At 43.7% G+C, this 24,609-nt stretch overlaps 2 protein-coding genes across 4 annotated transcripts; one reads left to right on the plus strand and one right to left on the minus strand.

Moving 5' to 3' along the window:
• Positions 1-10,818: 10,818 nt before the first annotated feature.
• On the minus strand, positions 10,819-21,550 carry LOC308570457 (toll-like receptor 12). 3 transcript variants are annotated; one of them, XM_081165295.1, is made up of 3 exons: positions 21,129-21,550; positions 17,428-17,501; positions 10,819-14,002 (listed from the first exon to the last, which is right to left on the minus strand). In XM_081165295.1, the coding sequence occupies exon 3, from the start codon at positions 13,946-13,948 to the stop codon at positions 11,123-11,125; it is 2,826 nt and encodes a 941-aa protein (XP_081021421.1). In that variant the 5' UTR covers positions 13,949-14,002; positions 17,428-17,501; positions 21,129-21,550; the 3' UTR covers positions 10,819-11,122. The 3 variants fall into 3 exon arrangements, with proteins under 3 accessions (XP_081021421.1, XP_081021422.1, XP_081021420.1); XM_081165296.1 differs by lacking the exon at positions 17,428-17,501; XM_081165294.1 differs by lacking the exon at positions 21,129-21,550 and having other exon boundaries at positions 17,428-17,542.
• Positions 17,724-24,425, plus strand: LOC308570455 (toll-like receptor 11). Its single transcript, XM_081165286.1, has 2 exons — positions 17,724-17,818; positions 21,502-24,425. The coding sequence occupies exons 1-2, from the start codon at positions 17,774-17,776 to the stop codon at positions 24,361-24,363; spliced, it is 2,907 nt and encodes a 968-aa protein (XP_081021412.1). The 5' UTR covers positions 17,724-17,773; the 3' UTR covers positions 24,364-24,425.
• The last annotated feature ends 184 nt before the right edge of the window (positions 24,426-24,609 follow it).

Here is a 24,609-nt window from a genome sequence, read left to right on the forward strand (position 1 = left end):
CTTTTAGCAAGGTGTTTAGGAAAGAAGAAGCAAGGAAAAAAGACTGGAATCCATCTTGGGCAGGTTGGCTGAAGGCTGGCTGTACTGCTGTGGGGGACAAACCCGTCTTGAAATGACAATGCTGTAAGATCTGGACTCCCTTCTTGCAGACTGAAGATGTAAATAGGTGAATAGACCATATTTCTTAAAGCTACAACAGTCTATGCCATGTCTCAGTTCTCCAAAGGAACACAGACCCTGGGTGAGTACCTCGAACCCCATGGATTGTTGTTACCACTCGACAGAGAGAGGGCGAGGCACCCAACTTTCATAACACTATTATTTTTACTATTTTTACTGTTACCCTCCCTTCACCCTAAGGTCCCATGGAGGGTGGCAACATTAAAACATGATATTAGAAACAACTTAAAACAACTTACAGCCATAAAATGAAGTGGGTCCTAAAAACATAACAAGTGTTAAAAGAGGTGCATCTTGACCATTCTCTGAAAGCTGTATACATAAGTTACATAAAGTTGCTTATCTGAAGTGGATTTGTCAACAAACTTGCTCCCTCCTATCAGACGTTTTGTGATAAGGAGAATGACGAGAAATGCACTGGAATCAGTGCTATTTTTCTAGGAAAAGAGGTGCCAGAACTCACTATGAACACCTCCCTTCTTTCTCTTATAATGGCAATGGTGTCCACCTGAGAGGTACCGGAACTGAGTTCCGGTGAGTTCCAGCTGAAAAAAGCCCTGACTGGAATGCATGGGATAAAAAATGCTTGATGCCATGTCATATAACCTCCCTGAAAACAAGTCAGAATGAATGCTCAATAAGCAACCACTAAACTAACCTGCCTACAAACTGTGAGAACACACCAGAATGAATGCTCAATAAGCAGTTTATCCGGAGGCGAGCTACCTGGAAGTGGCCAGAGATAAAATGACTCTTTCAAGAATTTCACCGGAGCTTGAGTGTTACTAAGAAGGCATTAGCATTTGGTAAGGCAAATTGTTTCCTCATAAACTGGAAGCAGCTGTGTTTCACTTTCACTCACACTTCAAGAAGGGCAACCTTTTGTATCCTACCGCCGTAAGAGCCCAGGTTGCTGGCAGTCTTGCTGGTCCATCTTGGCTTCTTTCCCTTGCACCAGATCTCTTTTCGCCTTGCTATAAGGGAGGTAGAGCTCTTTCTCAGCAAGTGCTAATCTCATCATTCATCTGGTTAGCACAACAGCAGGTGGATGGAAATGTTCCCAAGGTGCAGAGTGCAAAGAGTCTATTCCATCAATGTTCAGGCACGAGACTTGGAAGAGCCAGCATTTTCCTTTATGAAATACGTGATCTGGCAGAAAAGATCAAACAGAAATCCAGGATGGAATTTGATTAGGCAAGCAGAACCTTTAGCTGCCTCTTCAGTTGTAAGTGTTCCTGCAATTCTTCACGGAGCAACCCATTTTTCATCCTGATGCAGTTCTAATTTGGGAAAGCATTTTTAAAATTGCATCCAAGGCTTGGAAACCTTCTGGTTGGATCATAATTTCTACCCAAAAGAGCAAAGCAGCTGAAAATGTTAAAAAAACACACACAAAAACAGAATAAGCCACCTTCATATTGAAACAGTATCTCTTGTTGTAAAAGACAACATCGAAAAGACAATTTACCCTCAACCTGCCCAAACTGAATATGAAGAAATTTTGGAGCAGAGACAGTGTGTGCAATCCCACTGCCCCTACCACAAATTGAAAGAACTTCTACTAATGCTTATCATCTTTTTGTCATGAAGAGCTTTACCTGGTGATTCCTGACTGCCAAATATTTGTTTGTTAATGTTGTGTCCTTCACATACACCCCGTCTGACCTTTGACAATCTTACTGTAGCATTGAGTTCTCCCTATCACAGAGAAGTTCTGCTACAATCATACTATAACTGGTTAATTACGTTGCCATTAATTGACTTAGAAAAATATTAATGGGCTTTTGCTTCATGAACATGCTGTGTTCAAAACAGAGTAGAATGCCAGGGTTGAAGACAGCAGTATGATCATGTTGGGTTTAGAAATGCACTGAATTTTACATTCAGTGGGGTACTCAGAGACAGGCAATGCTGTAGAGGCAAAGTTTTAGGACACACATCATATACCTGGTTCTCTTTTTGTGATGGTTATTTTAATTATGAGTCAAGTTGCATCTTCGAGGCTGATTTTAACAAAATATAATAAAATTTTCATAGGCCACTGTCTGAATCTTTTCTAGATTAGCACACATAATATTCTTCTTTTCTTTCTATGCTAAATATTCTTTCTATGATAAACTTGGGTTTGTGTACTTGCCTATTATCTATTGCCGTGGCGCTCAAAGAGATGTCTTTGTTCATATCATTTTATAATTCTGCGCAGCTGGGCTTAGGAGCCCCAGTTTGAATCAATCCCTGAATGCCTTCCCTCTCTGGGGAAATTTATAATATCTATGAAACTGATGCTTCTCCCATTACTATAGTCATGCTATCCGTCTGCCTACACTGACTCTCAGAATGTCTTCCATAAACTTCACACTTCTTGTTTTCAAAGCTCCACAGCTCTGTGCTTGACACTGAGCACTTCTAAGCTGTTGCTATTTTCAGGTAGAATACAGTCACATACTGGCATATTCAAGTTGTGCAACTGAAGTAAATTTGGAGCACTTGCGTAATAAATCTTCTCCCCACCCCAGCACCCAAATTTCACTTTTTGCAATGAGAAAAGTGACAGGGAAATGCACCAGAAAGTGTGGGATAATGATTGCTTGATTCCACATTTCCTAACCTCTCCACAGACAAATCAGAATCAGTGCTCAATAAATGGCCGACGTTCTCTAATCTCCTTACAAACAAATCAGGATGAATGTTTGATAAACAGATCCTCTGGAAGTTCTTGGCAGCTTTAATGCCTTCTTTCATCCTCTGTTCAAAAGAAAGTTTTCTTATATTGGCTCTCTTTTTATCTTTCTTTGCACATGACAGGAGCCTGATCTGGCCAGTGGTCCATCTTGTTCAGAATCCTCTTCTCACATTGGCCAACAAGATGCCTGTTGGCAGGAGCGAAACTAGGTTTTATTTCACCCAGATCAAAGACCCAGTTTGGCACCACCAACACCATGCATATTTGCGCGCGCGCACACACACACACACACACACACACACACACACAGGCTTGGAACCTCAGTGGCACCCCTTTAGAGTCTTCACCTGGGGCAAAAAAAAAATGGCTACCCGCCCTGCCCCCACTGTATTTATGGCTCTGCCTGCAGGAAACAAACAAGGAGGGTCTGAGCACAACAGCACGCTTCCCTCCTGTGGTTTCCATCAACTGCTTTCTGACAGTGAAGATAGAAAACAGCCATCATAGCTAGCAGCCACTGAATGCCTTACCCTCAATGAATTGGTATAGTTATCTTTTAAAGGCACCCAAGTTGGTAGCCATCCCTGCCCTTTAGGGGAGAAAATTCCACAGCATAGCTATGTGCTGTGTGAAGAAGTAGTAATCTGAAGACTGGGCTATTAGTATGTATTCAGAAGCAGGAATGGTTCTTCTACTTCTTAGTCATAAGCTTCCCATAAAGATCCAGAAAAGCACGAACATTTCTTGTTTCCAGGCACCTTTAAAATATTTCTCTTTGGATTGGCACTCGGTTGAACAGACGCGGCGTAATTTTATGGCAGGAAGTTTTTGTTTTATCTTGTTTTATTTTGTTTTATCTTGTTTCAGCAGCACATTTTGCACCAAAGGTTACCCACCTTTGACCCCTTTCAGAATAAGAAGGGTGGAAATTGAACTACACAATCTGTTTTAGTATTTGGAAGTATGGCTGTGATTTTTTTCTTGATTTTATATTGTTTTATAAACCTTTTGAGGGGGTTTTTGTTTTTGTTTTTTTTACAATCAAGTGGTATATAAATTTTATGAAATAAATAAAATAAAAATGAATAAATATTAAGAAACATCTCCAATGGTTTTCTGTGGTCTAGGGGAAACGTCCTCCTAGTCTTTACATTTTCTGTATTGCTCCCAGTGATCTCTTTGTGTTGTGTCAACTCTTAATCGGACAGCATAGGTAGCACCACCATGATTGCCCCTTCCTCAAACTGCATCTAATGTGCAGAGACTCAGCAAAACCTTCAGTTTAGTTCAGGCAGCTTAACTCCATCACAGCAAGGAATGTGTAACAGTCCGGTGGCTGTTTGTTGATCCATCAGAAGCTGAGGTCATTGTTAAGCTTTTCAATTAGCCATTGAATGATCTGGATAGAGTGTCACCCCGACAGCTGCCCAGGCTTGGGGGTGGGGGATGATATAGTTCAAAGGGATGACTGGTGCTCTGTTCCTCCTGCTGTAATCACATCTAATGCAATGTTTCCCTACTAACGTCCAAAACATGCAAGCAGATAGGGAAACAAGCCAAGAAATGGGCAAAGAGGCACAGTGTCCAACTGGGAAGTTCTCCTGCACATGATTCACCAAAATGAGCAGGAGATGGTAGCGTTCTGCGTCCACTTCTTTTGCATCTTTATGGATCTCGTACGGTCAAACTTCCTGTTGGATGCTTTCCAATGTTACAACAGTTAGTAAAGGTAAAGGGACCCCTGACCATTAGGTCCAGTCGTGACCGACTCTGGGGTTGCGGCGCTCATCTCGCTTTATTGGCCGAGGGAGCCGGCGTACAGCTTCCGGGTCATGTGGCCAGCATGACTAAGCCGCTTCTGGCGAACCAGAGCAGCGCACGGAAACGCCGTTTACCTTCTTGCCGGAGTGGTACCTATTTATCTACTTGCACTTTGACATGCTTTCGAACTGCTAGGTTGGTTGGAGCAGGGATCGAGCAACAGGAGCTCACCCCGTCACAGGGATTTGAACTGCCAACCTTCTGATCGGCAAGTCCTAGGCTCTGTGGTTTAACCCACAGTGCCACCTGCGTCCCTGTTACACCAACGTAAAAGGCTTGAAAACACTGGAGAAAATATGGGGTAGTTTTGTGAGGCATGGAAGGCTTCTATTATTCTTTATAGCCTGTCATTTCTACAAGGGCAGGAGCTGTGACCTAGCAGTGGAACACATACTGTGCATTTGGAGGACCCAGGTTTGTGCCTTAGCATTTCCAGGTAGGACTCAGAAAGACTCCCATCTGAAACCCTGAAGATCTGCTGTAAGAGTAAGAATAGGGAGCACTGAACTAGATGGGCCAGCATTTTTATTCAGTTTTAAGGCAGCTCTACATTTTCCAGTGAGCTCAAGGTGGCATACATGGTGTGCCCCATCTCCTCCCACCCATTCGCAACAACCTTGTGAGATAGGTGAGGCTAAGAGTTAGGGATTGGCCCTAGATCACCTAACAAGTTTCACGGCTGCAAGGAGGTTTCAAACCAGGTCTTCATGGTCCTATACAGGGCTCATCCACACTTTGCTTGTCTGAGTTCTAGAGAGGTTTTCTGCATGTCCAGTGATTCTACTAGGCCCAGGTCCAAGAGTGGTTTTCCATTTGCCCCAAATGGAAACTTGCTCTTTACCACGGAATCAGAGCAAACGTCAGTCTGTGGAAAACCCCATTGACATTTGCTCTGATTCAGCAATGAAGAGCAGGCTGTTATAGCTATTTATTAATTAAATTTCTATACTGACCTTCATCCATTTGGTGGGGTGATGGTGTCTGCCAAATCCTAAAGCCCAACAGTGATATATAGGTGTGTGGGTCTATCTATAGAGAATTAAATTTACCTTCCAAAGTTTTGTTTTGTTGATAGGTTATATTAGAAGTAATTATGTGCGCTTTTGTTTAGTTTAGTTGTTTAAAATGGTGGTCGAATGAAAAAGACAAGAATGAGCTGAGGTGGCATGGGAATGTTATTTTATTTCTGTATAGGGGAAAGGGGTGGAGTTAATCTACATATTAACTGGATTTTGCTTCATTAGTGACAAGATTTATATCCTGTCATTTGGTTGAATGGTCCTCAAGGCAGCTTACAACAGGCTGCAATATGCAAATCCTGAAATCGCACAATTCAAGCATCCCTTAGCTGACCGATGGGACCAGAATGCTTCCCTGCAGCTCCACAGGTGACTTGAGCTCAGGGTTCATTTTGCCACTGAAAGGGTAAGAGTTATGTAGATGTTTAACTACTAGTGTCATGTTTCAAACATGTAGTGGTAGGAGGCTCTAAAGAATGGCCTTCTATAGCTAGTATAGCCTTGTACTTAGGACCGGATTCCTAAGTTCACCTCAGAGAAGATGGAGCAGGGCATCCCCTTTCTGAAGCATTTCAAAGCATTCTTCCCACCTCCTGCTGGCGATCAATCTCCAACGGACAGTGAGACCCTCTCCCCTCACCTACCCTTTTACCAGCTCCCCCCACCTCCCCTCCTAGCAGGTGGAGAGAAGATGAGAGAACTATGAGGGCAGACTAGCAACTCCCTTTAGGATCCTTTTTTCAACTGCCAGCTTGAGTATACCCAGCTGCTGCCATTGCCGACTGACAGGGCCTCTTGTGCTCTGAGGTCATCTCTTCAGAGCTCATGGCTCCGGAATCTTTTGGCTTTACTCCCAGGCTATCAGCATCCAAAGCCACACTGACCATTAACAGTGGGAATGAACACCCCTGTGCATCCAAGCGCCCCTCTTAGTGGGAATGGTCTTCTACTAGATGGTGCCATGTACACACACCTCCTGGCCTTCCTTGTTGGAGAAGCCCTCAAAGACTTGACTAGCCTTATACTGAAGGGCCTTTACTAGTCATTATTAAATAAGCTTACTCTTTCCAGAACAACAGTTCTCTCTTTCTGTAACTTTGGTGTTACAGATGTTCTGAAGTGGTGAACACATACCCTCCAACATTTCTCTGATGAAAATAGGGACATCTTTTCCCATCATCATCATCACCATCATCATCATCTTAGTAGTAGTAGTATCCTGCCCTTCTGACTGGGCTGCCCCATCCACTCTGGGTGGTTTCCAACATATATGAAAACATGATAAAACATTAAAAAATTTTAAAAAATCTTCCCTATACAGGGCTGCCTTCAGATGTCTTCTAAAGATTGTATAGTTGCATATCTCCTTGGCTCCAGGGTCACATAACTCCATACCCTCCCACATTTCTCTGATGAAAATAGGGGTATCCTAAGGAAAAGCAGAAAATTCCAGGATCAAATCAGAAACTGGGATGGCTTGGATTGTCAGACAAAGACACCAGCAGGTTGAGGTGAGAAAAGAAAGGGGGAGGAAAAGGAAACGACAGCTTTTCATGCCAGCTACTCCAAATGGTTGCCTGGCCTTGAGCAATGCACATATTTCATTTTTTTTTTTTTTTTACTGTGGTTTCATGCAAACGTGGTATATTGGAAAACTTTGTATTTTTTCCTTTTTAAAAATTAAAGCCATGCACCCAGCTAAACAAATGCCCACAACTAGCCTCAGGTTTCTGGGACTTTGGGTGGGAAAGTACTAACCAAGGGCAGGAGGCAACAACATTCAGGATTAATATAGCCCATCAAGCACCACCCACTAGTGTGGATGGGAAACACCAAGAGGCATAAAATGGAAGGTGCTCATATGTGAAGGGACACTAACACACACATGGAATCCATGATCTACATCAACATGTATGTCTTTGTGGGGGCACAGCCCAAGGGATAGACCTGACAGAACTGTACTGGGATTATTCCAGCCTACCATTCAAACTAGTTCTGTGCCAAACCATTCTCCTGCAGTAGTGTGTGGTTTATTTTATACCATTCTCCATTGATCAATGAGAACAGAAACTTTTCAAAGGGGAAAAGAAACTTTAGTCAAATTCTCGTGGGTAGAGAGCAGGGTTGTTGTTGTTTCTGCCATGCCTACCCTTACTTTTGAGGTGGCCAATGTTGTAGGGAAATCCTTGGGCTCACTTGGATTGCCAAGCAAAGACACCAGCCAGGAATATAGGAGCAAAACAGCAGCCAGTAGGCCTGGTCTTTATTTTAAAGGACTGTTGCAACAGGACTTCCACCCACATGGGCGCCACATGGGTGAAGCAGGAAAAAGCCCAGAACAAAAGATGGCTCCCACTTTTATCAAAATAAATTAAAAAATTGTCCAGTAGCACCATAGTGACCAACTAAGTTTATTCTGGGTACAGTAGTACCTCGGGTTACAAACACCTCGGGTTACAAACACTTCGGGTTACAGACTTCGCTAACCTGGAAGTAGTACCTCGGGTTAAGAACTTTGCCCCAGGATGAGAACGGAAATCGTGCAGCAGCGGCACGGCGGCAGTGGGAGGCCCCATTAGCTAAAGTGGTAACTCAGGTTAAGAACAGTTTCAGGTTAAGAACGGACCTCCAGAACGAATTAAGTTTGTAAAGAGAAGTACCACTGTATATGATATGGTATCTGAAGATATGTGCATGCACATGAAAGCTTGTACCCAGAACAAACTTAGTTGGTCTCTAAGGTGCTACTGGACATTTTTAAAATTTTTAATTTATTTCAACTGCATCAGACCAACACTGCTACCTACCCGAATCCCAGTTTTACAAAGATACCCACAACACCCCTAAAATTACATTGTACATACATCACAAATACATCACAAATTGGGAGAGCCTGGTGACAGAAACCTGAGTATCAGGTTTGCCCCCATCTTTCCCTTGACCTCCACCTCATACCCATCAAGTAAGACAAAAGAAATATTTACAAGTTCCTGGTTTCCACAACCAAGTTAATCACACCTCTTTGTCCTGACCAAGAACCTAATCCATGGGTAGGCAAACTAAGGCCCGGGGGCCGGATCCGGCCCAATCGCCTTCTAAATCCGCCCTGCAGATGGTCTGGGAATCAGCGTGTTTTTACATGAGTAGAATGTGTGCTTTTATTTAAAATGCATTTCTGGGTTATTTGTGGGGCATAGGAATTCATTCATTTTTATTTTTTTCAAAATATAGTCCAGCCCCCCACAAGGTCTGAGGGACAGTGGACCAGCCCCCTGCTGAAAAAGTTTGCTGACCCCTGATCTAATCCATTCCTGGATGGGTTGCTATTGTCCACAGGATGACTACCTGTCTGGCACCCATTTGCCAGGATGCCAGTGATTATCTCTTATGCAAGAGGCTGCTGTGTACCTGATCCCAGGTTTCAGGAATTATGGTTGTCGTTTACCAGTTTCCCAAGTCCCCCCTTTGGTAGCCATCTTTTCCCAGAGCAGAACAACGTTGGTCGTGTATTATGTGGTGCTTTGAGGAGACATTGTTTGTGAACAAAGGGGGGGGGTACACACTGCGTGCTGGAGGGGCAACCCCACCCCAAATCATTATAAAACTTCCTTTAACACTGTTATGTACTGAGTTGAATAGGATCCAAACTGCAGCAGTCTGATTGGTCCTAGAACAATAGGATCCAAATTGCAGCAGTCTGATTGGTCCTAGAACAATAGGATTCAGAATGCAGCAGTCTGATTGGTGCAAGAACAATGCAGCAGTATGATTGGTTGGCAGGAACCACCCAATCATGCTCCAGATATAAGTGAATCCACAACCTGATTGGCTTACAGTAGAATTCCAGAATTAACCAATCATGTGCAGCCCATTGTGTAAATAATGTATATAAAGCAGATACTTTGAGGGGACTTTCATTCATTCCTCCTCACCACTATGAGCTGAATAAAGAGCATGAAATCACTTTGCGACTCTGAGTATATTTCAAACACCAAGGAGTCCTTTCTTTCCTTCCACAAATCATATCACCAGAGCACTGCATTCTGCATCCTTCCCAGGTTCCCATGCTACAGTTAAAGCCTGGAGGAAGACATGAGGTAACTCCTCTTGTGAGTCTTTTCCAGGTCAGGAAGCAGAGATAACCAGGGAGGTTGCAGAATGGTGAAGAAATACTGACTGGAAATAAGCCCCCACTCTCACCATCTTTAGTTGAGATGATAAGCTCAAAACCCCACACCCACCCAAATCCAAAGGTGCCCTGGCAAAGGGACAGAAATGGAAACTTCTTTCACAGGAGGTGGGAGGGGGAAATGGAGGGGAGATTTTGGCATAGCACAACTTCAGACAAGGCCTGGGGAGATTACCAAGTGTTCACTATGAACCAAAGAATTTAAGAATTGCACTGTGCAAGACAAACATTCCTCTTGCCCACTCTTTGCTAATAAAGACTTTATACTATTTTGTGCCAGAAGATGGCAGTAGGCCTTCTCATATGTGAGGTAAGACTCCCATATCTCCAGGAAACAAAGCAGTGAGTGTGTCACTTCAGGTTTTGTTGTCCATATTAAGCAACTCACATGAAGGGTTGCAGTAGAAGAGGTCTGGAAGTGGAAGATTTCTCTTTTCCTTTCTGCTTTTATTTTTACAAGGTTCTCTAGATCTGTGTTTGTGAGGTGCACTTCTGGAACACTGGCTGGGAGAGGGGAAACAGCTGTGGTTGTGTGTTTTCAGAGATGACAAGTGCATGACACTGTTTAAGAAATTAATTTTCTTCAGGGTTATCTCCAGTACAAGTAACTGATTCCCTAGGGCAGTGTTCCCCAACCTTGGGCCTCCAGCTGTTTTTGGACTACAATTCCCATCATCCTTGACCACTGGTCTTGCTAGTGAGGGATGATGGGAGTTGTAGTCCAAAAACAGCTGGAGGCCCAAGGTTGGGGAACACTGCCCTAGGGTACTTCGTATAGGAGAAAGGCTCATTGGTCCCTCTGAAGAGATCTCATCCAAGCCAAGCTTTACCACTTTACTCTGATCATTGTAACTGCCCCTTAGCTTTGCTTCGCCTGATCTTGTTATAGATTCTACCCAAGTTCAGTATTCTGTTTCAAAATCTAAGATTTTTTAATCCTTTAAAAAAAATAGTAAGCAAAGTTTCAACTACCTTTTTTCAGATAAGAAAAGCTAAAAGACATCAGGAAAGAAAGGGGTAGGGGAAGTATTATTAAGTAATCATGGCATTATCCCAACTATATCTTCATTTGAAATATTGGAAACAAATATGGAGCAAACATTATATAGAAAATACTTTGAAGCTATTTCGGGGGGGGGGATGACAGACGATCCTGAATAGAATAAATGTCCTAAGCTTGCAGATTTGGCAGTTATAACTACAGTTCAGAGATTTAAAGTAGCACTTTCTTCAGATTGCCCCCTCTTCATCACCACAGGGCTGCTTAAGACTTTTCCTCAGCCTATCCCAAAAGACAAGCTGAGCTGTTGGCTTCTCAGGCCAGTCTATGTAGGTCTTCTTCTTTACCAGCTTGGCCAACCGATGGTAAGATGAAAGCTGATACCTGGACCTGCGTTCCAAGAACACCAGGATCAGTGTGTCATCTGGTTCTGCCAAGAGTCGGTACGTAGCCAGGCTCAACTCCAGAGAACACCAATGGCTGCGCAGGGAGTGTGGGCTAATCACACAGATGGCCTTCCGGCTTCTGTAGAGGTTGTCCATAATATTGTCCACAATAGCCTTGCCCACCACAAAGTCCCTACTGTGTAGGCAGAGCTTCAGGAAGGGAGGACCGCTGCGCTCTAGGTTGGGTACCAGGTTCTGAAGGACCCAATTCTGGTCCTGCCTGCAGTAAGACACGAAGGCATCATATTCAAACCTCTTGCCTTTCCCTATTTCACCACACAGTCTATGCCACCAGCCTCGTAGTATGTAGATGAGGAAGAAGAGCTTTGAACCACAGGTGACATGAATCAATAGGAATGACATGAGGAAGAGGGTCAGAGAGGAAGTGGCCATAAAGAGAATGAAGTCTATCTTCAGGATGCAATTGTGCTCAACAAATTGCAAGAACTTCTGAGATTTCAATGCCGTTGTCAGTTGCTGACACCTCAGTGGGTGTACAATAGATACAAAAAGGTCTTTCTTTCCTGATGCCCAGCTGACAAACCAGGCATTGGAACAGTAGCACCCAAAGTTGCCTGTGTTCAGGTAAAAGTACCTTAGTTGCCCCATTTGATCCTGAAAGCTAGCATCTAGGGTAAGGATTAATTCACTTTGCAACACAAGAAGCTGCAAACTCTTCATGTCCCGGAATAAAACAGGGGATACATATTCCAGGCCCGATTCCATCAAGTGCAATACCTCCAGGTGAGGGAGGTTCTGGAAGAGATACTGGGCATCAGCTTTAGGAATATCTTTAATTGCATCTGCAAGGTTAAAAACCACCAAGACCCTTAGGTTTGATAAATGGGAAAAGTTGAAGTGTCCCCTGTAAGAACCCTGTATGATAACACTATAGTGAAGTTTTTCTAGGAGAGGGAAATCATGGAAAAAAGGCCTAGAGGTATTACAGGAAAAAATGAATCCTGATAAATAAAGTTCCTTTACTTTGGGGAAAGAGGGCGATTTGCATGAGTCCACTTCAAGCTGATTACACTTGAGTGTTAATTTCTCCAAAGTGGAAAACATCTCCATGCTTTGTCTTCTAAATCTAACTCTGGATTTGGATAGAAGTTCAAGATTTTCAAGGCCAGGGATTGAAAAGCCCACATCCAGGTCACCATAATTTATAAAACCAAATTGTAGTTCTCTCAGCATATTGAGACCTTGAAAGAAGGATGTTGTCAGCACTTCAATTGGGTTATGCCTTAGGTTCAAGAAGGCCAACCTGGAGAGGGAAGAAAATGAATGATTTGTCAAATGAATAATGTAGTTGTTTTCCAGATTGAGTACCTTAAGTTGATGAAGTCCATAAAATGCCATTGAATCTATCCTTTCAATATTGTTGGCATAGAGTAAGAGCTCCTGTAAATATGGCAGGCAGGAAAAGGCGTAGGCTTGGAGGTTGCTGACATTATTTCCTGAGAAATTTATAATCTGCAGCTTAGAGGTGAAATTCATCCTCTTATACACTGGTGGGCACAGGCCCCAGTGTAGGTTATTTAGAGAAAGATCTAAAAGGTGGAGCTGGGGCATTTTGTATAGAATCAAAGAATCTACATATTCTAGTTGGTTTCGCACAAGTGTTAATTTCTCCAGAGAGCGACAGGCATCATACTTTACAGCATCAAAGGTTTTGAAAAATATCCGGGACAGTGACAGAGAACAGAGGGAGAAACGGGAAGCCAAATCACAGACTGGGAAGGTCTGGCTCTTGAACCTTGGGTTGGTGTTTTCCAGTGAAAGGGAGTCAAGTTTTTCTATTTCTAATGCTAATATTAGGATCTCACCCAGAGTCAGAGGGGAAAAGCTCCATCTTAGGTTCTGGAGAAAACATCTGTTTTGGCCTTCAGGACTCTTTCCCTCTTTCTGAGACCATGAGGTAGGGACAGCAGGAGCCAAGCTGCTAGGATGCTGCTTTTGAGACAAAGAGGAAGAAAAAGAATCTGGCATGAGTTGATTTACAGACCCTTGAGGTGATGACTTCAATGAGAGGAAGAAGTGGAACAGCTCCAAAACGTGTTTCAAGCTGCATCTAGAAACAGAGAGCAGTTGGAGTTGATGAGACAGTCTTATCTCTCCTCCTGTGGGACTGACATCACTTAGGACCAGAGTTTGAACAGAGGGCATAGGGAAGAAGGTTTCACAAATGTCGATGAGTTTGGAACAAGACTGAAGATTTTGGAATACGATGAAAAGGTACTGCAATTTATTCAAGTCTATGAAAGCCCTGGGTGAGATAACAACATCCTTCTTTATCATGAGTCTCAGATAGTGCAGTTCTGGAAAAGCTTGGAAGGTTTGAGCTTCCAAGACTTTAATGTCCCCTGAGAGACAGAGTGCTTCAACCTCCTTGGGGACGGTGATGATGTCTTCTGGCAAGGAACATACATTCTGGCAGTTCACTATCAGCCTGGTGCTATTAGGTGGAGAGCAGCTGGGAAAGCGACGCACCACATAAGGCATCAGTGACCCTTCAATGGTATAGCATTTTAGGTTCATCAAAGCAAGAGAGAAAGGTTGTCCCAAGGAAAAAAGCATCAAGATGGCCAGCATTGTTCCTCTCTGTTGCATTGGCCTCCTTTCCACTGCTGAAGAGTTTGGATCACCTTAGAGGTGCCAAGTAACCTGGCAAAGAAAAACACAAACAGTTTGAGTTCACTTTGTTCAGCATCATCATCACCACCATCATCATTAGTCATCTTTCCTCTATGAAAGCATGTCTACCATTAGATTCCATTGGGAATCTAATCAGCTTTCAAAGAAGCCCAGGAGGTCTCTGTTCTTTTGAACACAGTTTGAAATTTAATAGTTTAGCACTTGAGTGGGGGATGTTTCATTCCGGGCAACCTTCCAAGGACCAGTGATGGGTGGGGCAACTAATGTAAATTTTAACCTTTGTACAGTAGGCTAGTTTAACACACACACCTGCCAACAGCTCTATCTATCCAGACAAGCAAGAGGCATTGCAGACCCACTCACAGCACCCCACACTGAATGTGAGTGAAGGCAACAATACATTTAAACAAATGGGACAAGACAATGTACCATACTTGGGTGAAGTCGGCTTATATTTCCAGGGGGTGGACCAGAATGAAGACTTCCACACTCTGTTCCACTGCCCAGGCACCGCCCCCCAACCTACTCCTGATTGGGCAGTTCACATTTGTTGTTGGTGAGCTATACTGCCATTCATAGCAGCTGAGCAAAGGAGGACCCAATGGCCAGCTGCTACAAAGAGGCTGCAACCACCACTCACCTTTGATTCAGGTAACGGCTTTATTCAGAACTCAAGAACAATCCTAGCCAGGCAAAAGCGTTGTGAAACAGAGCCAATGAAGGGTATGGCCTGGAGAGAGTTTTAAGTACCAGATAGGGAGGACTGGAGGCTCATGTTCAGCCACTGGACCTGAAGTTCCTCACTCCTGTTATAGTATGTTATTGGCTTAATGGGACCTGATAGCCAGTTGATAATCTATTTATGTAGGTGTGGCAGATTAAGAAACAACGACACTAATTAAGCAACCACGAATACCTTTCCTATTTGGTTAAGAGGAGCAGTCATTGGGGAGTCAGGGCTGGTTGCATATTGCTGGTCTCTGGGGAACTGATGTGCAAATCACCTCTTTGGTCTCCCCCTCCCCATATCCCTGTGTATATTTGTAAATAATCAAATATTACAAAAAAATAGTGTTGCATACCCGAGTCCCCCAAGCTATGAGAAGTTCCAAGGCCACCTCTACCTAGATTTGAGTACCTTTGGGTGAGAGAACACAGGCATTTTTGTAATATTTACAATGTTTCAGTGTTTGGAGCACTTTCTTTTTTTATTTACCAATGTATGGAAAGTGTATACAGTAATTGGAAGCCAAGAATCACAAGACAGAAGATCCCTGGGGATCCCTTCAAGGCAGCCTTCCAGGTTGCACCCCGCCCCCCAGTCTTAACTGACTCCAAATACAAACTATGTACACATAGTCTCCCTCTTTCAAAACTGCAAAATGAAAAAGGAAAAATATTTCTTCACAAACAAATGCCTTACATCTTCCCCATTCTCAGAGCTGGAGAGGTGTAATTTTCCCAAGTTCTAGTAATGCTCTTTAAAACAAAAAAATTGCTTCTATTCTAAAGCCCCTCAGTGCTGCTGACACATTGCTTTCCCATAATTATTGTTGTTGTTTTTTAGTCATTTAGTCGTGTCCGACTCTTCGTGACCCCATGGACCAGAGCATGCCAGGCACTTCTGTCCTCCAATATGCCTGTTGTCTTTGTCCATGGAGTTTTCTTGGCAGGGATACTGGAGTGGCTTGCCGGTTCCTCCTCTAGCTGGATCACATTTGGTCAAAACTCTCCACTATGACCTGTTCATCTTGGTGCCCTGCTCGGCATAGTTCATAGCTTCTCTGAGTTATTCAAGCCCCTTCGCCACGGCAAGGCAGTGATCCATGAAGGGGTTCCCATAATTACATGGGTGAAATTAAAAGTTCTACACAGCTCAATGCAATATTACATTTTATTCATCAACACGCATCCCTTTCCACACAATTAAAAAAAACCTTCTATAATATTCACGATTAAGTCCCGATTGGCAGACCCCCTTTCTGGTCCTAATTGCAAATGTGCTGACTGCAAGTCCTTTTCATTTTAACTCTTTCTCTTGATCACAGCCGTGAGATTGGTGAATGTCCTTTTAGTTGCATCTTCAATAGTCTTTCTTAAAGCTCATCCATACTTCGGCTTTTCTGTGGAAACCCACTGCATACCACTGAACTGTAGCAAACATCAACCAAGCTTTCTTGGGATCGACATTTGCTTCAATCTAGAGGTAAACAGTGGGTTTTCCAGAGGAAAGCAGTGTGGCAAATGGAAAATCGGTCAGACCCATGCCCAGAAATATGGGATAAACGAAGAACTGCTTGGACCCATGCTTTCTAGGCATGGGATAAGCAGAAGAGTGGACAAACCCTTAGTGGTCCCAGCACCAGTTTCTGTTCCCCTACGAAGGGTGGAAGTTTCAACTGCTCATTTATTCTCTCTCTCTTTTTGTAATAGTGAAATTGTACTATTTTGTTACAAATAGAAAGAAACATATGCAAGGAAACCAGTAACCGATTCATTACTGATCAGGAGAAAGCAGAAATCAGTGAAATGGGCGAGACCTGCACATGGGATATTTAGAATTAAAGGCCCGGGAGTTCTAAAAATCCTCAACAGCAGTTGGTCCTGCAATTGTGTTTTCTTGCAGAACAACATTGTCACTAATTGCATTTGAAAAAGAATATTCCATACAGGAAAACACTAGACATCAACACTATGGCAGTGACACTGTTCAGATGTGCCATAAAAAATGCGTAAACAAAGGATGGTGGTTCCAGTAATGTAGAAGCAACTGTCAGTCCTCAAATATCTCCTTATCATTAGCTTCCATTGAGGAAAGCAATCAAGCAACCATTCTGGGGCACTGAACCATAATCTTCCTTTAGAAAGAGAAATGAGCAGCCAGAAGCAGCAAAAGTGCTTTTCCAGTGATCTCTCCTCCAAAGGAAACGGCTTGCTCATGAAACTTCCTGCTCCTTAGGAAAGTGGGTGTCTAAATAGGTCCAGAGTGACAGCCACAGTACATAACTTCTTTCAGGGTCACCCAGAAGTCCTCCTTTGGGACCTCAGAAAGGGCAAGGGAAGTTCTGGTATTGCCTCATACATCTTCCAGAATCTAATGACTTATTCCCAGTTCCGTCCCTAAGCCATACATACCACTGCAAAGAAGCTCTTCCTTTATATCGAGGCTTCCTCCAACACCACTCTTTCATCTCAGAGTGTTTTCCCACAGCTTGCTTACATGCAAAGCCCATGTCAACCCATCCCTAACCCTTTGCTCCCGTACTGTCCAACCCCAAGTTATAGAGCATTGTTCTTCACCAAGCTTTTCCACCCTTTCTGTTCTATAACAGTTCCTAGCTGAATGTCCCATGAGATCTGTCCAAATGACAACCTGTGGTGTGTGGGGATTCCCATCCACAAGTGTGCAAGACCATTGTTCATAAGTCACTTACCTCTAAGCAGCAACATGCAAAGACGCTTCATGTAGTTGTGGTTTGCAAAGGGAAAACACATCAAAAGGCTTCTTCTAGATGAGGAAGTAGGAAAGGCACAATTCTAGTAAATTCTCACTTCTGCATAGAGTTCCAGTTTTTAAATTACTGCCTTAACTTGCATGTGAAAGTTGCATGCAGCTTTGTAGTAAGAGTGAAAGAGGAATTGTGTCCTGAAGTGGAGTAGTGAGTAGTGAGATCTGCTATACCCTTTGTAACTAAGTTTATCCAGTAGAGATACTACTTGTATGAGACTTAGGGAGAGAAGTTAGCTTGAGGAGCAGGGAAAGAAATACTGGAAAAGAGAATGGCTAAACATGCAGTTCTAGCACCAGGATGGCGAAGCAAAGAGGTACTGCTAACTGGCTTTTTTCTCCCTTTTTCTCTAGGTTAGTTTTCAATGGGCTTATAATTTCATAGCAATGTATTCTGTGCAACCTGGAGAACCCACACAGATAAAAGCTGACTTTTCCCCATTTGAATGGGCATTGTTAGAGCAGTGTTTCCCAACCTTTTTTGGGCAAAGGCACACTTGTTTCATGAAAAAAATCTCGAGGCACACCACCATTAGAAAATGTTTAAAAAATTAACTCTGTGCCTATATTGACTATATATAAAGTAACTCTCTTTAATAGGAATCAATGAAGGCATATTCTACATATGTAGCTGAAATAGTCAAAAAAATTCTGAGTTGTAAGAATGGGCTTGTATCATGCCAGATGGGGAAAGGTCACTTTTTACTTATGCAAAAAAAATAAAAAAATAGTAACAGCATAGAAGGTAATGGTTAGGCTAGCATCCCTCTTCCAAATATGCTAGGTTTTTATTTGCAGGGACTGTTCTACATGGGAAAGCATTCAGCACTGTCATTCTCCCATCTGCCATCTGAATTGGTACTATTCTGGGTCAACTTACTCTGCTGCATTTGTAGATGAGGCCTTATTAACATTTAAGCTGAGAAAAGTATGACGTTTCAGTAGACAGTCTGCAAAATGGCACCAAGTGTGGGGGAGGGGGCAGAACAGGTTTCAGGTACAGGATATTAAGCATACACATACTTCAGATTGAACTGGTTGCTTGCTTTGCAAGTTTTCATTTCCCAAATGACTGCCTTGGCAAGCGCAATACCTGCCAGGCTCAACGCCGGTCTCGCGCTGCCGCTTCCCGCGCTCTCAAGGCCCCGGGAGGAGGGAGGCGTGAAGGGAATCCCGAAGGCGCGAAAACCTCGCGCATGCGCAGGCCTTCCGCCTGCGACAGCCCAGTAGGCCGGCCGAAGCGAGCTAGCGTGCGGCAGAGCGGCGATGGGATGTGGGAGGGAGCTCGCTCGCCGCCCCGCGCGTGCCTATGTGGGGCACGTTACAGCCCCGTGACGTCAGCGCCACGCAGGCAGCCAGGCAGGCAGACGGCGAGAGCCCCGCGCTGGGCGGCCTCTCCTCGCCGCCGCCACCCTGCCTCTCGCCGCCCGACTCGCCCGCCTCCCTCCCACGGCACACCAGGCAACATCTCGCGGCACACTAGTGTGCCGCGGAACAGCAGTTGAAAAACACTGTGTTAGAGGGTTCAAATGAACATCTTAGAGGTAAAGGACATCATGGTGTGATTTTCAGGAGAGGAGTGTGTCTTTGTCTCTGTGTGCATATGGTATGGTCTGTATGGTGACAATGCCATGGAACAATAGTTGCTCATCTCGTGCTGGGTCATATTTCAAAATGATTCTAGGATGTGCACCAAGACCAGGGACAGGATTCAAGCCATGTCTCATACACACAGTGCCTGAGGTGCCGCAACCACTTCAGTTTTTCACCCAAACCCACCAAATTATCACCACTTTGTCAATGAGTAACTGAAAAAGAAGGGGCAAAGCAACAGGTTCTCCAGTTTCCTATATGAGTGTTCAGGCCCACATAATAATAATAATAATAATAATAATAATAATAATAATAATAATAATAATATCTTTATATATATTTATCTTTATTGTCATTGCCCCCTCTCGGGGACAACGAAATTAATGTTAATTGCATGAGCCAAGAGAGCTGGTCCACACATATTCATCCCACCTCCACATCGCAGGTCATGAGTTTGGTAGATTGCACCTACCAAATGCATAAACAGTACTGAAGAGGGGCAGGGCTGTCTTTACCCAGGGGTGCAAGGGGTGCGGGGCACCTGGGTGCCGAATTCAGGGGGGTGCCAGGCACCTGCCGCTGAAGCCACCTAAGCTCTTAACTATCTACCTGTTATGAAATAATAAAGAATTTTAATGAAGCTAGAAAAACAGAATACATATATTTCTAGGCATTACCGAAATGTATACCTACTGTTTCACTAAAGGACGTTTGACTTTGTGCGCTCATTTACCAAAGATGCGCCACGCCAGCGGCGGCGCTTGTCATTCACAACGGCGTGCTTGTCAGACTCAATGATAGCGCTTGTCATTCTCAACAGTGCTGTGCACGCAAAATTAACTAAATTTGGGGGCGGTGGGCGGATCTGTGCCCCGCGGTGGCACATATGCTAAAGACGGCCCTGAAGATGGGTCAGCCCAGGACACAATGTGGGAGTAGGCTGAGCACAGCCACACTCCCATGGTTCATACAACTGACATTTTGTGGGCCTTCACATACAAAGAGAGTTCCTGCAAACCAGGGATAGGGAAGCTGTGGCCCTCCAGATATTGTTGGAGTACAGATCCTATCCCTGACCATTGGCCATGCTAGCTGAGGCTAATGGGAGTTGAGCAATGCTCAACAGTGCCCTACACTGTCATTCTAATATATTCACTTGCTTTTAACTATTTAGGGTTACATTGCTTTTTCATACATGCAGGGCCAAATTTGTGTATAAGATAGAAAGCATATATTTTATAAGGCTGTACCAGTGTTTTTCTACTACCTAATGAACTCTTTATAGCTGTGGTGGGTGGGTGTTTTAATGCTGGTCTTAGACTTTAAATATGGGCCATCAGGAAAGAAAGTCTTGACATTCATGCCACATGGGGTAAACACAGTGCTGCCTTATAGACATCAACACAGATGTCCTGAATTGTGTGAGGAAGTTGCCTTTCTGTGCATAACTTTACATGAAGCTGTACAGGAGAACCTGTCCATTTATTCACCTATACAAATAACTCAGGGCAGAATTAAAGATGTATTGAGATGTCTGTTGCTAGAAGCAGCAGCCACCAGGTACTGAGGAAACTTCAGGAGCAAGGGCAAAACGGCTTCCCTCAATAATTAAGGGATACTAATACAAGGTCTGGGGTGCTCTGGTCCATGGGGTCATGAAGAGTCGGACACGACTAAATGACTAAACAACAACAGTACAAGGTCAGTTATTCCCCAAACTTTAAAGAAAGAAAATTGGGGTGGAAAGACCAAGGTAAAGGTTGTTTTCATGGAGCCAAGTTGTAACAAGTACAATATATAAAACTGTGGTACATATTTAATGTTTCCATGTTACATAAGATGGGCACCTTAATCTCAAATTCCCATGTTTTTTGATACATGAGTGAATTTGTATGCACCTGATCTCTAATATTAATCCAAATGTATACATATTAATTCAAGACTCTTAAAAGGCTTCAGAATAAAGTGAAGTGAGTAGACCAACTGATAAGAGTGTGACAACACTCCACATATAAAATAGTTTCAAGCACTTACCTGCCCTAGCAAAGAGATTCTGGGAACTGTATTTCTTCTTTGAAGAGATGCAGAAGCTTTAGCAAAGCCTTCACTTAGCATTCATTCAAAAATTCAGTACCAGAGTTCATTGTGGGAATTATCATGATAACTAAATAGGCTTTAAACAAGTGTCAAGATTTTTTAATGTTGCTGACATTACATTAGAGATGTGTATAAAAAGTGTGCCTCTGTGAAAAGATTCCCTGCATTCCCCAATGCGAATTGCAGAATACCAGGTGCCAGTGTCTGCATGTCAAACAGTAGGCAGTTTTGATCACCGCAAGTACCTCTTTTAAAAAAACCAAACAGTGATCACTAGATGGACAATGTATGATTCCCAAATATCTTTCAGAGAGATGGAAGCCCTTTTCAGAGGAGCTGCTGGAATAAATTGGAAGCAAGAAGAGTGGCCAGCATCTTCCTGCTCTTCCTGTTTTTGAGCCCACCTTTCTGCAAGGCGACGCTCACCAGCAAATGTCAGATCACTGAGGGCTGGCTACGACCACACACATCTGAACCCCTATCCCTCTGTCTCTCTGCTTCAGATGCAGGTCTGGTTGCATTCTGTAGCAATGTCACCTCCTTGCAAGAAGATCTGGCTACTGTTCCTGAGCTGGTGAGTGCCCTTTGTCTCTCCGGGAGTGTTGTCATTTATGAACGAGCTTTCTCGTCTTTTCCAGAACTTAATCACCTGAGCATCAACTTGAAGGCACCTGTTATCTTACCCAGGGCTTTCCTGGGCCTGGACAAGCTACAATACTTATCAATCCACCACTCAGATACAGGCTGCAGCAACAGCTCCATCCCAACTCAAGCCTTCCACCAATTAGAGCAACTGCAGACTTTGAACATGAAGGGCATCTATCTCACAGGACAGCGAGGGATAACTCTTCCAAGTCACTTAAAATCGCTTTCCATTTCTGGATGCTGCTTAGACCAATTTTCAGAGCTGTTCAGCATTTTCCCATCTTTGCAGTCAGTGCCTCACGTGTCTGTAGATAACTGTGAAATAGGGAGGTTTCCCCACTCTTTGTATCTGAGGCAACATCCTAACTTCTCAAGCTCTAGGGTCCCATCTTCTCAATCACAGGAAAGAACGGGTCTTTATTCCCAGAACAAAAGCTCGCTTCAGTCCCTGGTGCTGAGCCATTTCCCTCTGGCACTCAGTGAGCTTCTATCCTTAGAAATAAAAGAACTTGATGCACTTTCGTTGGAGAAGACACACCACATGCATGAGAACCAGACTTTTCAGGTCTGTGCTCTGGCCTCCCGTTTCTCCCTCCGATCTCTGTCATTTTCATTGAATTACTACAAAAACTTCAACAGTGAAGAGCTTCCTGGCTGCTACTCTGTGGAGAATTTGGTACTTGAGGATAATAAAATGGAGCAAGTAGATCCCTTGCTTCTGTATAAGCTCTTCCATCTCCAGCTGTTAGATCTTTCTGGAAATAATCTTTACTGGAACCTTTGCCCACTGGAGTATGAGAAGATGAACTTTAACTCCCGGCTGAGGATTCTTGATTTCTCTGGTAACAGATTTAAAAGTCCCCAATCTACTGTATTCTCCTGCCTGCCATACTTAGAGACACTCTCACTCAATGACTGTGGGTTTGAGAACATTCCAGTATCTGCCTTCTCTAGACTTGGCCAACTTAAGGTTTTAAATCTGAGAAACAATCGATTACGCAACCTTGCAAATGCCTCTTTCTATAAACTGTCCAGTCTGGTATCCTTAGACTTGTGCGGCAATCCCATCACACAGTTTGAAAGCGATTCATTCCAGGGTTTGGCTTTTTTGAGAGAACTCCAAATAGGCTTTCCATATTTTCAGGAAGGGGAAGAAACCCTGAGATTCTCAGTGAAAAATGTAGAAAGTCTTGTATTGCTAAATTTTTCATCAATTGCCTTATACAATCCGCCACAGTCTGACTTTGCTTCAGTGCAGAATATGACTCTAAGTGGCTGCTTTGAATTTTACAACTTGTCTCATAACACATTTTTCCCCAATGTGCGATTGATGCATTGGGAGCCAGCTTTGGAATGTGATTCTTCTAAGCCCCTCCACCTGCTTTTCCCTGTGCTGGAGCAGCTTGTTTACAAGTATAAGTTAGAAGCAAGATCTACTGAATGGAATTTCAACATGTCTCATCTGTCCAAGCTGCAACTGCTTGAGGTGCACAACCTGCCTGAAGTACCTTACGGTTCCTCTGCGCCAGAGATGCAGTCCCTCTTCATGGATCTGCCCCAGGTGGAGGCCCTGAGAATGGTGAACAGCAACATCAGGTACATCTCAGCAAAGTTATTCAGAAGAAAGTGCAAACTCAAGCAACTCGTGCTAGAGAAGGAGGCTTTCCTGGAACTTGACAGTGACATTCAGGATCAAATACTGGGACAAATGCCTCTCCGCTACTTGCATTTTTCCAGTGTCACCTTCAGGTGTGACTGCTCAAGTGCCTGGCTCATTGACTGGGCCATCAGAAGGAAAGAGATTTATGTATTTGGGCTGGAGCATGCAGACTGTCTGGATGTCCAAAGGAGAGAAAAGAAAGGCAACTATCTGTCTTTCATAGAGCAGAACTGTAGTCAGGATGTTGGCTTCCTCCTTTTTGTTTCAACCTCCTCGGTGCTGTTCCTCCTTATTTCACTCCCTATCCTGAAAGCCACTTGCGGCTCAGAGCTTCTTTTCCTGATCTACATCCTGAGAGCATGGTGGCATGGACTGTTGAATAACAGAAAAGGCCAGAGGTTTGAGTATGATGCTTTTGTGTCCTACAGCAGTCAGGACCAGGAGTGGGTGTTGCAGCACTTAGTGCCCAATCTGGAGCAGAAGGGACCCCCCTTCCTGAAGCTCTGTCTCCACAACCGGGACTTTGTGGTGGGCAAGGCCATTGTGGACAATATCATGGAGAGTCTTTACAGCAGCTACAAGACCATCTGTGTTATCAGCCACCATGCCCTCAACAGCTCCTGGTGTTCTCTGGAGATGACCCTGGCCACATACCGTCTTGTGGCTGAGCAAGAGGATACGTTGATCCTGTTGTTCATGGAGCACATCTCCAGATACCGTCTCTCAGCCTATCATCGTCTGGCAAAGCTGGTGAAAAGGAAGGCATATCTAGACTGGCCTCAGGAGCCAGCTGCCCAGGCTGCCTTTTGGGATAGGTTGAGGAAGATACTGAAGCAACACTGTGGTGGGGAGGAACCAAAGCTTTAAGCATTCTGTGTTGTCCAACTTGGCTATGCAGTGAGCATCCAACAAACTTCTGCCCAACGAGATTTATTTCTTATCTTGCAAAATAATTAGTTGTGAAAAGATGTAGGCAAGCTTAATGGAGTCTTGACCAGAGAAACCAAGAGAGTTCACATACAGACACAAACACTGCTAAATCTTGTTCCCACATAACGTTTTTGTTTACTCGGATGTGTCCTATTTCTATGTAAATGAAAGAATGTTATATCA

Source organism: Podarcis bocagei (assembly GCF_964188305.1).
Source record: "Podarcis bocagei genome assembly, chromosome: 13".
Classification (NCBI taxonomy): Eukaryota; Metazoa; Chordata; class Lepidosauria; order Squamata; family Lacertidae; genus Podarcis; species Podarcis bocagei.

Bases quoted from the DNA above. Each gene is read 5' to 3' on its own strand.
- LOC308570455 (XM_081165286.1), top strand. From the start codon at position 17,774: ATGGCTAAACATGCAGTTCTAGCACCAGGATGGCGAAGCAAAGAG. The intron at 17,819-21,501 runs GTACTGCTAACT...AATATCTTTCAG, and splicing joins CAGGATGGCGAAGCAAAGAG to AGAGATGGAAGCCCTTTTCA.
- LOC308570457 (XM_081165296.1), bottom strand. From the start codon at position 13,948: ATGCAACAGAGAGGAACAATGCTGGCCATCTTGATGCTTTTTTCCTTG.